Source organism: Cervus elaphus, chromosome 20, assembly GCF_910594005.1.
Source record: "Cervus elaphus chromosome 20, mCerEla1.1, whole genome shotgun sequence".
Taxonomy (NCBI): domain Eukaryota; kingdom Metazoa; phylum Chordata; class Mammalia; order Artiodactyla; family Cervidae; genus Cervus; species Cervus elaphus.
In genome coordinates, this window is record NC_057834.1 from 104416055 (window position 1) to 104432406 (window position 16352).

At 40.1% G+C, this 16352-nt stretch overlaps 1 protein-coding gene across 5 annotated transcripts in view; it reads right to left on the reverse strand.

Annotated features, from left to right (window-relative positions):
* Positions 1 to 16352, reverse strand: part of PATJ (PATJ crumbs cell polarity complex component) — a 361279-nt gene that overhangs the window by 46614 nt on the left and 298313 nt on the right. For all 5 annotated transcript variants that reach the window (XM_043876093.1, XM_043876090.1, XM_043876094.1 and 2 more), the window contains 4 exons: positions 10256 to 10339; positions 4543 to 4736; positions 2042 to 2189; positions 836 to 922 (listed from right to left, as the gene is read on the reverse strand). In XM_043876093.1, the coding sequence (XP_043732028.1) occupies positions 836 to 922; positions 2042 to 2189; positions 4543 to 4736; positions 10256 to 10339 (513 nt within the window). The remainder of the gene's footprint in view (positions 1 to 835; positions 923 to 2041; positions 2190 to 4542; positions 4737 to 10255; positions 10340 to 16352) is intronic.

Genomic DNA, 16352 nt, shown 5'->3' on the forward strand with positions numbered 1-16352 from the left:
GATTCCAGAAGCACCTGTGGGCTAACCATAAAATCAGAACCCCTTCCAAACAAAGGCCTTGGAGAGGTTTTAAGTCTAAGGAAATCAGGAAGGAGACCAAAAGTCATCATGCTTTTAACCTCAAAACAAAGTCCATCTAATAACCTGCAAAGGGGATTAGGGGGTCACATGTACGTTTCTATAGTTTCATTATATACGAAATAAGACTTAACATATAGTCTACCATCTTGATTTTGTCAGACATCACAGTGAAGAAAAAATACAGCGAAATATACTACGTTAGAAAAAAAAAGTGGCATTTACATCAGCGTTGCAAATAAACATGAGATGTTTGCTAACCCACAAAATATCACCCACTAAGGCCTCCCTCCTGCAGGAGAAACTCCCATATTTTGCTCTCCCAGGAATATACCATTAACTGCCCTCAGCATGTGTGAGTGGCTATTCACAAGTTAACTTTATAGCTATATTTAATTGAATGAATAGAACAATGTTGTGCTAATGAGGGTCAAATTGCCACCAGATGTTGCTTCTTTTTTTTTTTTTAAATAAACACAGCTGTGTACATGCACTGCCTAGGCAATATAGAATAGTGGGAGAGAAAAGTGGTTCTAAGAAAATATTTGCAGGCAATAAAGGAGAGAAAAATCTAGGGATTAATGAGTTTCTATCCCACCTTTCATTTTTTATTCCAAACGCATTAAAGTACACCAAACTTAGTGTCATGGATATGCTATATATTACATATTATTTCCAAAAGATCATTTATGAAATGGGAAAATTTCTCCCAATTGGGACAGGTGCATGAGTGGTCTAACAGGAGGCCATCAACAACCTGACTGTTCTGTGATGTCTTCCTCGAGGAGGCCCAGGAACCAGCTCGGAGTCTTCCAATCTCTAGCTGCACAAGCCCCTGTGCACACTGGGGAAGACAGGAAAAGAACAGGTGAGAAACAGTAGCATCTGTGTCCTAAATTATTACGGTAGTGCCTCCACTAATCTCTGCAGCCAAGAACATAAATGGCTGATGAAGGCCACACTAGAAAGGAAATTCAGTTATCAAAAAGATCACGTAAGGTCACAAAAATTTATCAGCTCAATGCTACTCATCTCACGATTTCCCCACTTCTTCAAACATGTTAAAAAGATTACATTTCAATTCACCTCCTTTCTCTTTCTTTTCCCTTCTGACGAAAGTATTTGTGAGCAGTGAAATGATGAAGAAAAAGTGGTGAAAAGGAGGATGGGAAAAAAATCAAACACAGAGGGAACAGACGGGTAATCTGATACAAGTCTTCTCTTGAGTAATAACTGATAGTAAACTATTTTAGAAAATCAGGATTTTAAAAGAAACAGAATTCATTTATTTTGTAAAAGCTCCTACAGCTACTATTATTTGTGAATAAGAATAAGATACACCTGGTGAGAGCTGACTGGCCATTTACAAGGATTTTTATTCACCAGTTTCTTCCAAGGCAGGTGGGGTGCATGTGGCAGAAACAGTCAGTTGGAAGGGAATCTTGAGCCCCCTTGAGCCTCAGTGAAAAACAGCTTGAGAGACAGAAACACTCCTCAAGCACAGCTCTGGTATCTGGGCATGCCACTCTGCTTTGTCAGGACTTCATTGTGAGGTGGAGGATTTGGTCTTTAGCATCTTTAAGATTCCTTCAAGCAATAAAAGCTGGACTTGATGAATTCATGATAATGCAGCCCAAGAGGGAAGAGGATACATTTTGTGACTCCAGGAGAATCTCCCATCGAGTGATTTTAGAGAACAACTGCGGGTACTTGGAATTCTCGAAAGTATGAAAAACTAGCTTACATTCCCAAACAAGGGTCCCTTCAATCCTGTTAATCAATACAATAGCTTTCTTCAGCAGCTATTCCTAACTGGTTAAAATAATCAGAGACTAGGTCTCTAGTAAAAATCTAGCATCAACGCATTTTATAAAATTCAACACATTTATAAAAAAGCTAAACTAGAACCACTACCATTGGACTTGAGTTATACTAGGGAGGCAGAAAGCACTTAGGGACTCACCTTGAGGATAGTGGCCACTGTCTCCTGGGAAGCACTTCTCATGTCCTCCCCATTCACAGATAAGATCTGATCTCCCTGAATTAATCTCCCATCAAGGTCTGCGGCTCCACCTTTCACGATGTCAGAAATAAACACTCCACTTCCATTTCTGTGAATACCATAAAGCAGAGTAATGGCACAACCCAATATTTCTATATTAAACCTGAGATTACAGATATTCTTCCCAAATGATAAGCCTCAGAGTGCTCACCCTTTAAATAGCTTATATCTATTTATGTTGCCTATTGTATTATTCACTTTCACTGGCCCAAGGGCATAATTTCTGCAAGAGAATAATTTTAGTGAAATGAAATGGAAATTCACTTTAAAAAAACAGCTAAGTACTGTTAAAACATACACATTATTTCTTTAGCAATTAGTTATTATCTCATCTGTTTCTAGTCTCTTTTTCACTCTTCCTCTCTTTCCCTGCCTTTATTACTTTAAGGTTTTAATTATATTTATTTGATGAATAAATAAGTGTATGTCTCAAAATTCAAGAGGTTAAAAAGGGGTGACCTTGAAAATTTCCCCTCTCATCTCTGTTTCCCATCTCCAAATTCCCTTCTCAGAAATAACCAGTGTTTCCCATTTCTTTATTATCTCCAGGAGACATTCTGTGTGCATGTGTGCTCGGTCACTCAGTTGTGTCTGACTCTTTGTGACCGCCATGGACCACAGCCCGCCAGGCTCCTCTGTCCATGGCATTTCCCAGGTAAGAATATTGGAGGGGGTTGCCGTTTTCTCCTCCAGGGGATTTTCCTGAACACAGGGATTGAACCCATGTCTCCTGCATTGGAAGATGGATTCTTTACCACTGAGCCACCTGGGAAGAGCAATATTCTGTGTCTACATAAGCAATGCACGTGTGTATAGTACATATCTGTGTAAATGGATATAAAAGAACATATAGTCTTTTTTCCCTCCAGCTTTGTTCCTTTTAACTTTCTTTCTTTCACTTAACACACTATGGCAATTGGTCTTTATTACCACTTGGAGCTTACCCAGTGTTTTGAGGAACTACATTATAATTCATTAAATTCATTTATTAGTGAATTGTTGATGGAAATATAGGTTGTTTACTTCTCTAGCTACTGTAAGCAATGTGCAGTGAATAACATATCTACAAGCCTGTATTTAGGATAAATCCCTAGTTGTGGAATTGCTAGGCAAAGAATTTTGAGAGCTTATACATCTGATCTTCTACCATAAAACCTTTTGTGCTAAGAATGTAAATGTTCCTTACAAACTCAATCTAAAATGTTCATGTTGTATGAAGATTATTTCACCAATCCACTCTGAGACAATAAAGAAAAAAACCATTACTCTAAAAGGACTCTCTCCAGGCACATGTATGATCACAACAAGAAAGCAAGCTTCAACGTGGGCTCTGTCAGTTATTCTGCACCCATAGGTGTACTGAGTATGCTTATGAGTCTCAGCTCTTTTGTTTTGTAATACATTTCCAAAGTGATGGTTTTATGGTGCTGAAATAAAATATAAGATCATGAGTACACAGTGGCAAAAACCAGTGCTCAAAAATGGTAGCTAATATCTTAATAATAGGCCAGACCATTTGGAACAAAGCACTAGGCTAGTCAACAAAGGTCAGTGGGGGTATGTGACATAATATATAAAACCAGCTTTGATTATTCCTAATATGGTTGATACCATTTAAGGCTATATTGAGGCATCACATGAAAATCCTGCAGCCCTGTTGGAATAAATACACACTAGATGATATCTAAAGCCAGTAAACTGTGGAAGCTGAAACTACAGTTTCAAGATCTTACTGATTTCTCTAGTGTACTAATACTGTTCTGAAATAATTACTGCAATTCCCTATCACATGGGTAAGAAGCATAGCTTTCAAAAGAGTAGCCTGGTCACCAGGATCTACCTATATTTTTGGTGCAAGCTATTATTTGCAAGACATCTTTCTTAATAGAAGACTACTGTCACAAAGAATCGATGTCTCTTGACCATGTCAACCAACTCAACTAGTTTCAGTAACTCCTCAACTGATTTCACAGAGTATGAAATTAACATGGCACTCTATGGTAGAGAAATTTCCCTAACCCAACACTGTACATGTAAATCTCTTTCTTGATACCAACTGTTTCTTAGGTATGGTCGCTTTAACCAACCCCTGCCAGCCTTAGATCTAAGTGACTCCAAGTAGAAAAGGCCTTGTTGACTCTGTTTTAACTCTTTATGAGGAAAAAAGTCGGAACAGTCTGGGTTGATTTGGGTTAGAGTTTATCTTTATATGACATGTTTTTTGGCTAAGGTCTTGCTTAGTAATATGACCTATCTCATTCAAATAGTCATAAAAATGTTAATTTTAGAAATCACATCATTAGTTTATACACGGCTTTATCTTTCAGTGTTTATCAACTTTAGTTCCTAGAACTCTGAAGGAACAAGGCTGATCAATTCTGACTCTGACACTATTTCCTTACCGTTTTCCAACGATGCTCAAGCCCAGTCCTCGACCAGCCTTCTTCTGCAGATCCACGGGGAAAATCTCCAAGTTCTCCTCGTCCCTGTAGTGCGCTTCATCTCTGTACACCACCAATCGCACCTTCTGGGGGGTCTGCCTCAGGGCTGTGATGGCTTCTTCGTGGCTGGCACTCCGCAGGTCAATCCCATTAACCTGGAAAACAGGCATCCGAGACAGGATGCAACAGCAGAGACCTCTCTGCCTTCAGCAGCTCCTTGACCCAATCAGTGAAAAACCTCCAGAAATTTCCAGCCAATCCCAAAGCACACAGGGAGTGCCCCCTAGCAGTCACAGCTGCTTCAAGTACAATGGATGTGGCCCTGACACTCCCCTGCCCCAAGTAATTACAGAGGGTGGGCTAGTCACATGATAATGCAATTTTAGGTAGCTGTGAACTTTACTATGGACTCAACACGAGAAAGCAGGGACTACTTGGCTCATTCAGTTGAGGTCAAAGGGGAAATAAATATTAGTACTTGGTCAGTATTTGTTGGATTCAGTTTGCTGATTGAACTTGACATCCTCACACTTAATTGCTAACATCATGACTACTTCAGAACAGGCCAGGAGGAAATGAGGGGCTGGTATTTCTGACATGGTCAAAGACTTTCTGAAGTCCACTGATTTGAATCTGGATCTGAGTGAGACAGACAGGGCCATGCATGAGACATCAAATATATTGGAAACAGCACTGAGTGAAACTGAGGCCCTGCTTCTAGTCAGTCACGTGAATCTGGGCAAGTCGTGTAACCTCTGTGAAACTCCGTTTTCCTTGGCTGTTCAATGGAAATCATAGCCAACTTATTTTTCACTTAACAAATGGTTGTGTTGTTGTTTAGTTGCTAAGTTGTGTCCAACTCTTTAGCGACCCCATGGACTGTTCTGTTCACGGGGTTGAACAGAACACCAGGCTCTTCTGTCCATGGGGTTTCCCAGGCAAGAATACTGGAGTCGGTTGCCATTTCCTTTGCCAGGAGATCTTCCTGATCCAGAGATTGAAATTAAATTAGCCCTTTATGAGCATTTACACGAACTCTCTGATACTGTTACCATTTTACAGATGAGGAAACTGAGGCATGCAGAGGTTAAGTGACTTGAGCAAGGTTACACAGCTAGCATATGGAGGGCCATAATATGAACCCAGACTATCTTTCCAGCCACACTCTCTGTACCGTGCTGCCTCATCTCACTCTTAAACTTCCTCTAGCCACAGAGAAAGTCTAGTATGGATGTTGCTAAGTCAATTTGACACATGGGCCAAATTGATGGACACAGTAACCCAGACTCAGAAGAAGGGAGTTGTAGGTCCCTTCTTCAAGGTCATAGTTACGAAAAGAGCCAAACCAGGGGAAGGATGGGCCCAGGCCAAGGCCAGTTTCTCTCAAGATGTTGGTCTCAGTCTGTGTGGCTTGGGCATGTCCCATCTATCTCTGGACTGCCATTCCTTCACCTATACAATGAAGGGCTGGGCTAAGGCTTTTCCATTTCTAACATTCCAAAGACTCACTACTTGTGCTTAAAGAGTGATTACAAAGACAGGAGAAAAGAGGAATGAGCCCTTCCTGGAGAAAGTGACTTTTGAGTGATTATTTAAAGTTGATGCTGTGAGTCAAGAAAATATTTAAAAGCCTAATTTTCAAGCTGCTTTTTCTTTTCTGATATATCTTGGTGGGTTTGTGAATCACTATGATTAACAACACCCAGAATAATAATTAAGCATAGGTTTTAGGTATAGATGGAATTCGCTTTGAGTGCCGATTTCAACTTATACTATGTGAAACCTTAAAGAGATAACTCAAGACGAGTTTCAAGTCTGCTTTCCATGAATTAGAGATAATAATAACAACAATCATTATAGTATCTATGTACTTTGTTGTGAGGATTAAATGAAATAAATCCTGTAGTATGTTTGGCACAGGGCTGACACGTGGTTGACAGAAAATAGAAACATATTTTACAAGGAACTGAAGGAACTACAGTCAGGGCTGGTGCTCAGTGACAACATTTGCTATTACTTGAGGCCCATGATCACACTTCCTTTGTTTACGAGGTAAACCCACAGACAAAGGGGAAAACAATGTCTCCAGAAAATGTGGTCTGAGCTGATTATTTTCCTGTATTCCAATAGATGGCACACAAGACCACTTCTGCTAAAGTGGCACACTGAAAAATAGTTACCTCCATGGATTGAAGGTGAATTCTCTAAGCCTCTAAAATACCCCTTGAAAGGCCTTAACAATTATGGCTTTAATTAAAAGCACTGTCATTAAACTCTAATATTACAAAAGCAATTCACTCTAAATACCCGCATCAAGATATCTGTCCAAATCAAAGTGATCTGTGGCAAGTTCAAAGTTTTCATTTTCTCATCTGTGAATCAAGTTGCTGTTATTTAGTTGCTCAGTCCTGTCTGACTTTTTGTGATGTCATGGACTGTACCCCGCCAGACTCCTCGATCCTTGGGATTTCCCAGGCAAGAATGCTGGAGTGGAATGCCATGAATACTAGAGTGGGTTGCCATTTCCTTCCCCAGGAGATCTTCCTGATCCAGGAATCAAACTCATGTCTCCTGCATTGGCTGGCAAATTCTTTACCACTGAGCCACCAAGAGACACCACTAAATACACCAATAGTAAGAGAAACATTGCTGAGTGGTTAGAATATGGTGCAGTGATGTATTAAGTGTCTTACATAAGCCCCAGATGCATTATTTAGAACACTGATGGTAAAGGACGAGGAGCGGTAACAGCAGGGCTTCTTGTTTAAGAAGGATCATAGGAAACCCCAGTTGTCAGTGGGGGTCTATCATGTCCCTGGGGGAGGAAAGGCATGTGGGGAAATGGGTGAGTTGCTGCTTTGGAAGGAAAGAATAACCAAACTAGGGCAGCAGCTCCTCACTATTTTATTCCACAGGGAAAACCAGGTATTAGCTCTCTATTCTTTCTGCTCCCACTTGCAGAAAAATAGAAGAGGATAACGGGAATAGAGGGAAGGGTAAGAGGAGGGACTGACCCTTAAAAAAAGAACCAGAAAGAAAATAGCCCATGTTAATCACAGAATGATAAATCTTGTCAGGCTAAAATATTATTTCACTATATATTTGTAAGCAAAATCTGGGTTGTCCTAATTTAACATAAAACAATAGTATAAAACCACGGAAGGCCAACTGAAGTATCAGGGGTTGAGCTACCAGTTGGTAAAGAATCCGGTTGCAATGCAGGAGACCCTGGTTCAATTCCTAGGTTGGGAAGATCTGTTGGAGAAAGGATAGGTGACCCATTCCAGTATTCTTGGGCTTTCCCTGTGGCTCAGCTGGTATAAAGAATCTGCCCGCAATGTGGGAGACCTGGGTTCGATCCTTGGGTTGGGAAGATCCCCTGGAAAAGGCAAAGGCTACCCACTCCAGTATTCTGGCCTGGAGAATTCCATGGACTCTATAGTCTATGCTGTTGCAAAGAGTCGGACATGACTGAGCAACTTTCACCTTCATTTTCACTTTTCATGAAGGCCAGCCTGCACCATGCAGAGAACTCTCAAGAGCAGAAAGGCCATTGTTTGGAAATGTATCACCAAAGTTTGCCTGTCTTCTTTTTGAGGCAACCTGCAGACCCCAGGCTGATTAGGCCTCATTATGTATCCATATACAGCAACCACAATTAGAACAAGTTAAAATGTGGAGTCTAAGGCTACTTAGGAAGGAAACATGTTCCCTGACCAAACTGAGAGGTATATTTCTTAACTAAACACACAATATGTTTTTGTGGACAAGATCCTGTCTGGTGTAAGAGAAGAGCCTGTCTGGCTGTCTTTAACGAGAAGTGTAGACCATCCACGCACACTGGGTAATATAACTCGGCCAGATGCCAGGAAATGGTTTAGTTGACCTTTCAAATTCTCCATGCACTTAAAACACATTTGCTTTCTTTATGCTCATCTATGCTGAGTGTTCACTTGTATATGAATATATTTTATGAAAGAGAATGGCTACAGCTGAGGGTCTATTCAAAATGAGTAGATAAATTTAAAAAAATTTCTTTTATTGAGGTATAACTGCTATAAGATAAACTATACAAATTTAAAATATACAATTTATACTGTGAATTTATACCTGTGCCACCATTGCCACAATCAAGCAATGCACATATTAGATTTAGCTCCACATGACTATTACAGAAAAATTTGTGGGCTTACAAATCATGTTAAGTATCAAGACCTGTATGTATCTGTACTCTTTTGAATATTCAGTTTATTCCTCTACAAAGCCAATTATGATAGCACCAGTTAATTAGAAAATCTACAAAGGGGGGAAAAAAACCCTCAAAACTCCTGACCACCAAAAAATGGTGCTGTATGCTAAAGCAGTCACGTCAATTCCCAAAGAGGCTACATTTATTTTTCTAACCTCATACACTTGCACCTTAATGAATGCACTGGGAATATGTCCTAATCCAATGATGAAGCACAGTAAAGGCCTGCAGAGAAACCCTATAACTTGCCCTGAATTTAATTTGCAGTCAGCCCGGTCTCTCTTTTAACTCCTTCTTGCCTATGTTTTCTACCCTTAATTATATCTCTGGTTTCATCTTGGGAGGCAGACTTGAACCACCAAAGGGAAAAATAAAATTCTATGATGTCATTCATAATGTGCTATATTAAAGTTGCAAAGCAAAAACACACATATCCACCATAAAATGTTAACTATTCAATTAAATTCATCCAATGAAAGAAAGAAATGTTGCCTAAAAGTTTCACACCATTGCAAAAGCTCTTTAGTTTCACCTACCAGAATGCCTGGCGTTAACTTTCCATTCATCCATTCCCTAGTTTAGACGTTGCCAGCCTCAGCTCTTTTTAAAAGGCTTTAACACCTTTGCTAAATGAGAGCCCTTTCAAAAGAGGCAAGTTAAGCATTTCAATTTTTAATAAGTACCATATACCACCTAAAGGGAGAGGATTCTACATTTTCATCAGCTAGGAAACAAAGGTGCCAGGGCAGGGACCTCCATTTGATGCAAATACTTACTAGAAATAAGAAAATTATTAATACTTAAAGCTGCAATAAAGTTTTTTAAAATACCAAATGTGCATGTTTATGTGTACATCTATATGTATGTGCTTTTAGAAGGGAATTTAGTAAGGTATAGTGGGAAAGCAAAAAAAAAAATTGTGAAGTTATAGTTTCATTTGATTATAGAATGTTTAGTTGTACTTTCCCCTTTAATTTAAAAAAAAGTTTTCACAGATTTAGATTAATAATCTGTCATGATTCTACTGACAGTTATTTGATATAAATAAAAGAAAAAAGAATAAAGTACATGTTTTGTCACACTGAGAAAGAAATAAGTGAAGATATAATTGAATAGGGGCTTCCTAGGTGTCTCGGTGATAAAGAATCTGCCTGTCAATGCAGGAGACATAGGTTCAATCCCTGAGTCAGGAAGATCCTCTGGAAACGGAAATGGCAACTTGCTTCAGTATTCCTGCCTGGGAAATCCCATGGACAGAGGAACCTGGTGGGCTACAGTCCATGGGGTCACAAAAGAGTCAGACACAACTTGGTGATTACAACATAATTGAGTAGAAGACTGTGAATTGGTACACTGACTGTGGATCAAGGTCACTAAATTAGGAACCATACTTGTTGGTACAAACCAGAATGCGTAGTCACATACCTCTAATATCTGGTCACCAGCCCAGAGTCTTCCATCTCGGGCTGCTGCCCCTTCTTCATAAACTTCATGTATAACTATAGCATCCTATAAAAAACAAATGCTTATTAATTTTTAATAACAAGAAATGCTTCCTTAAGCCAACAATGAAACTATAGGCAGCAACTCATAATTTGCTATTTGCCAATAAAGCCATTTTTATTTGACTTAAACAAAATACACATTTATGGTATATTCAGAGGTATAATTAATTTTTCCTAAGTTTATTATTTCATTCTTTTAGGACTGGTTTTGCCTAACATTTCAAGTTAAACTTCCCCCATGTACTTTACTGTTAACTCTGTCCTGCTGCTGCTGTGTATAAACTTGAGTTGAACTATGTGTCATTCTTATTTACATTTTATGGTATATTTTGAAACATGGTTTCAGGTATTTATTGGTATTCAAGGATTTGACATAAATGTGTGGCCTGATGAAGGGGGTCTGTCAGGCCTCATTACTTGGGCAGTGAAAGACAAGAACTTAGTGGAATGAACTAGCCCTGGAGGACAGAGCGTGGGGTGGGGGAAAGGGCATTCACAGATCTATGTGTAAAATAGATGTGGGCTCAAATCCTGACTCTTGGGCATTGTGTAATCTTGGGCAAATTAACTCTGGAACTCAGGATTCTGAGCCACAGAATCAGGACAATTAGTTAAGATAAGTAAGGCTTGGTTGAGGAAAGTGTCTCATGCTTAATGAATGAAAAAATTTTTTTCTTTGAATTAATAACCTTAAATTTTTTATCATCATAAAAATAACATATACAAAGTACCAATATAAAGGACTCAAGCAAAACTACGGGGTGTGGTGAACTAGAAAGGGACTGCCTTCTGCACCTGGCCATCAGTCCGGCTCCCCAGAAACAACCACCATCAACTATCTCAGTTTCCTAAGGATCCTTCCAGATGAATTTGCACCTATATATCATATTCTAGGCTGGAAAATCCCATGGACAGAGGAGCCTGTTGGGCTAAAGTCCATAGGCATCGCAGAGTCAGACATACTGAGCTGACTGAGCACCCAATTATTTATATGTTTTGGTAAGACTATTTAAAAAATATTTGACTGCTATGTTCATACAATTTTCCCCCATTTCCCCCCTCATATTGATCAAGAGTCAAGCTTTGAAATTCCTTGCCTCACAGAAATTCATGGTGTTTCAGTTTCTGAAAACTGAACATACCAGAAGTCACGGGTTCTTTCTGCTGCTTATAAAACTGAAATGAAGGGCACTGAAAAGATGGTGGTAATACAGGTGCTAGGTGTCCTGGCAGACTGGTGGGAAAGGAAAAGCACTTTCTTGTGTGTGCTTTTCTGGGTGACTTTGTTTTTGTTGGGGGTACAGTTGTTTTACAATGCTTTATAATTTCTGCTGTTCAATGAAGTAAATCAGCTGTGTGTATACATATACCCCCTCCCTCTTGGGTCTCCCTCCCCACCATCCCACCCATCAAGGTCACCACAGAGCATGAAGCTGAGCCCCCTGCACTATGCAGCAGCTTCCCACCAGCTATCTGTTTTACATATGGTAGTGTACACACGTCAGTGCTACTCTCCCAGTTCATCCCACCCCCTCCTCCCATTCCCATGTCCACATGTCCATTCTCTATGTCTACCTCTCTATTCCTGCCACATAAATAGATTCATCTGAAAGAGATGGGAATACCAGGCCACCTGACCTGCCTCTTGAGAAACCTGTATGCAGGTCAGCAAGCAACAGTGAGAACTGGACATGGAACAACAGACTGGTTCCGAATAGGTAAAGGAGTCCGTCAAGGCTGTATATTGTCACCCTGCTTATTTAACTTGTATGCAGAGTACATCATGAGAAACGCTGGGCTGGAAGAAGCACAAGCTGGAATCAAGATTGCCCGGAGACATATCAGTAACCTCAGATATGCAGATGACACCACCCTTATGGCAGAAAGTGAAGAGGAACTAAAAAGCCTCTTGTGAAAGTGAAAGAGGAGAGTGAAAACGTTGGCTTAAAGCTCAACAGTCAGAAAACTAAGATCATGGCATCTGGTCCCATCACTTCATTGCAAATAGATGGGGAAACAGTGTTAGACTTTATTTTTCTGGGCTCCAAAATCACTGCAGATGGTGATTGCAGCCATGAAATTAAAAGACACATGCTCCTTGGAAGAAAAACTATGACCAACCTAGATAGCATATTAAAAAGCAGAGGCATTACTTTGCCAACAAAGGTCCATCTAGTCAAAGCTATGGTGTTTCCAGTGGTCATTATGGATGTGAGAGTTGGACTATAAAGAAAGCTGAGCACCGAAGAATTGATGCTTTTGAACTGTGGTGTTGGAGAAGACTCTTGAGAGTCCCTTGGACTGCAAGGAGATCCAACCAGTCCATCCTAAAGGAGACCAGTCCTGGGTGTTCATTGGAAGGACTGATGCTGAAGCTGAAGCTCCAATACTTTCGCCACCTGATGCAAAGAGCTGACTCATTTGAAAAGACCCTGATGCTGGGAAAGATTGAAGGCAGAAGGAGAAGGGGACGACAGAGGGTGAGATGGTTGTATGGCATCACCGACTCAATGGACATGGGTTTGGGTGGACACCGGGAGTTGGTGATGGACAGGAAGGCCTGGTGTGCTGCCTTTCGTGGGGTCCCAAAGAGTCAGACACGACTGAGTGACTGAACTGAACTGTATCATTTTTCTAGATTCCACATAAATATTTGCAAACAAAGCAACTGAGAAGGGATTCATCTCCAAAATCTACTAACATCTCATGCAGCTCAATAACAAAAAAAACCCCAAACAATCCAATCAGAAAATGAGCAGAAGACCTAAAGAGGCATTTCTCCAAAGAAGACATAGATGGCCAAGGGGCACATGAAAAGATGCTAAGCATCATTAATTATTAGAGAAATGCAGAAAAACGCTTTTGAATGGAGACTAGAAACGGAGATTTGTGTGTCCCCTGAGAACTGAAGAATTGACACTGCCCAGTGTCCTCCCATTCCCTGCCACACCCACCCACAAACAAGTTGCAAGAACCTACACACAATGGTCAAGGGCAGCGGACTCTAGGTGTAATGGATCCCACCTTGAAAGAAGTCCTGAGTCCCAAGCATCAGGGCCTAGAAGTGGCAGGACTTCTGAAGAGATCATCAGGCTAGGGCAAGTGTGGCTTGGTGATTACCAGGGTGAACTCATGACAGTGACCAAGGGTCCCCAGTGCCGAGGAGCTCTGTGACAGAACCAGAACCCTGACAGCTAATGGGCCTCCAAGAGGACTGACAATGATACTGCTTTAGTCCCGAAGTATTGAGACTCAGAATTAGAATTAAATTTACTTGAAGTAAATGAATGAAATATTTCTTACAAAATATGTAAGATAGGAAAAACCTCCAAATGGATGGCAAGGAGATCAAACCGGTCAGTCCTAAAGGAAATCAACCCTGAATATTCATTGGAAGGGCTGATGCTGAAGCTGACACTCCAATACTTCAGCCACCTGATGCAAAGGGCTAGCTCACTGGAAAAGATCCCGAGGCTGGAAAAGATTGAGGGCAGGAGGAGAAGTGGACGACAAAGGATAAGATGGTTAGATGGCATCACTGACTCTATGGACATGAGTTTGAGCAAACTCTGGGAGATGGTGGACAGGGAAGCCTTGTGTGCTGCAGTCCATGGGGTGGCAAAGAGTCCAACGTGACTTAGTGACTGAACAAGAATGAAAGTTGCTTTTCAAAAGCAAAACAAAACAAAACAAAAATGAGTTTCCTATGCAAATGCTGGAGAAGCAGTAAAAGAAAACCAGAGGACTTGAACCAGATGACCAATCTAGATTCCAAATATCTTTCCAATATTAAAGGCTTTCATTTTATCACCACACAGTTTTGAAAACATTTTTTATTATTATAACAGTTAGAGAGGCAGCGCCAAAGAGCCAGGAAAGGTTCCTTGCTCCAGACAATTTATATTTCAGACTCTGCACCAGCAAAAGACTTTAGGCCAATCTTTGTTTTAACTCTGACTTATGAAATTTCCAGACCCAGGGAGCATTTTTACTGCCAAGAGTTTGTTTCTCTGCACTGTTTCAGGGGAACAATTTTGAGGAAATTTGCTAGGTCAGTGGCTTTAGGCCATCCCAACAACACTGCCAAGATGACACTAAGGGACCATTTCCATGAAGGTGGAAACTAATGCAGGATCCTGGTTATACCCTGTGTAATGCTGGTTTTCAAAGCTTGATGGCCGAACACCCCATTTTCACTGGATCTGGGAGAATCAGACTGAATTCATGCTACACATGGCTTTTATAGAGCTGAATTTTCAGTATAAACCCCTTTGATCTTGGAACATTACAAAAGCCAAATGGGAAACTTCTCTTTGTTCATACTCAAAAAGAAGAAAAAGACCCACTGGAGTTTTTTTATACAGTAAAAGTAGCCCGAATCCAAAACTCTGAGATACTTTCTGGGTGCTCAATGAACTGTCATACATAAAACAAATATGCTGTTAATAGGCTCAAATAAATGCTAAAATCACTTTCAGTGGTCTGTTTTTGGTCCATGAGTCTTTCTGGATTGAAAACTCTCTTTCTTTCTATCAACTTGACTATTGCTGAGGTTTTAAATTCATCAGTGAAAACACAAGAAAATGTGAGACACTCTGACCTGATGATAGAAAAAGGTCACATTTCTTACCATGTGCCCTTGTGTACCCGAAGTGCTCAATGAGGCTGTGGTTCTCAACAGTTGTTTTAAGTGGGGGTAATAGAGGTGAAAGGTAGAGATTACCAGCTCAATTATGTATGTGGGCTAGTGAATTGGAAAAAAAAAAAAAAGGATTTCTTTTTCAAAACGTATACAGTTCACAGCACAGAATAGTAAAATAGATATTGGTTTGGCATATTTTAGGCATCTATTTGACTAGGTTATATTAAAATTTTACTTGTTGCTATTGCTTTGAAAAAGTATGATTAGATGAAACAGTGGGTCATTGATGAAAGATTGACCTTTATTATGTCAAATGAAAATTTGGAGTTGATTATACACATGATACTTATCTGCTCATTGTATTCTCCTAATTTTAATGCTCTTGAGCTATTCAAGCAAAACTGTTCGTTGGCACAGTTCTGAGTGCCTTCTCCCCTACCAGCTGTGTACCTCCCCCCACTTCCTATCTTTGCGTATTTAAATAACATTCCATGTCAGCTATACTAAAGAACTTTGGACATCAATGTTATGCTTAACTTATGTACTCATCTAAACACTTACCCACAATGTTGTGATTATGGCTGGTAAGTGACATTCTTCAGAGCTAATTAATTTAGAATATGTTGAGAAAAAAAAAATCTGGGAGCAGCAATAACTGAAGAAAATTGAACTCATGAGCTTTTGTCAGAGAATTGGCTCCACACATTTTATATATCTACCAAGAGGAAGCTGACAACTTGTTACATCCTGAACTTGTTGCAGTGAAGATTTTGGTTGTGCAGGACATGAGTACAATGGCAGGTTGTGCAGAATGGCAGATTCACACCATGCTCAGGTAGGCACCAGTCCCTTCCCAGAAGTAATTTGTTCCTCACCTGGACTGAGTCACCTGATATCTGCCATTGTTTTGTCTGTCTGATTCACTGTCTGCTTCCTGATTCAGCAGCCAGCGACACTGGCTCAGTGATTCTATCTACCAGTACCAATGACTTTTTAAAAATTGTATTGTTTGTTTGTTTTTTGTTATTGAGCTCTCTGTGTTCTTCATATATATTTTTTTAGTAGAGTATACTTGCTTTCTAGTGTTGTGTTAGTTTCCATTGTACAGAGAAGTGAATCACTATATGTACACATATATTCCCTTCCTTCTTAGACCTCCTTACCACCTAAGCAACCTATTAATCATTACCCTGTGGGTGGGTTTCTGGCTTTTGCTGAAAGAAGCTGTAGAGACAAATGATTATGAGCTAGGCCTCTGGAGTCAAATGTAGTCCAAATCCTGGTCCTGCTACTTCTGGCCATAGGAAAACTGTTAACCTCTCAGCTTTCTCATTTTATATGGTTTAAACAATATTACCTACACATAAAGCTTCAT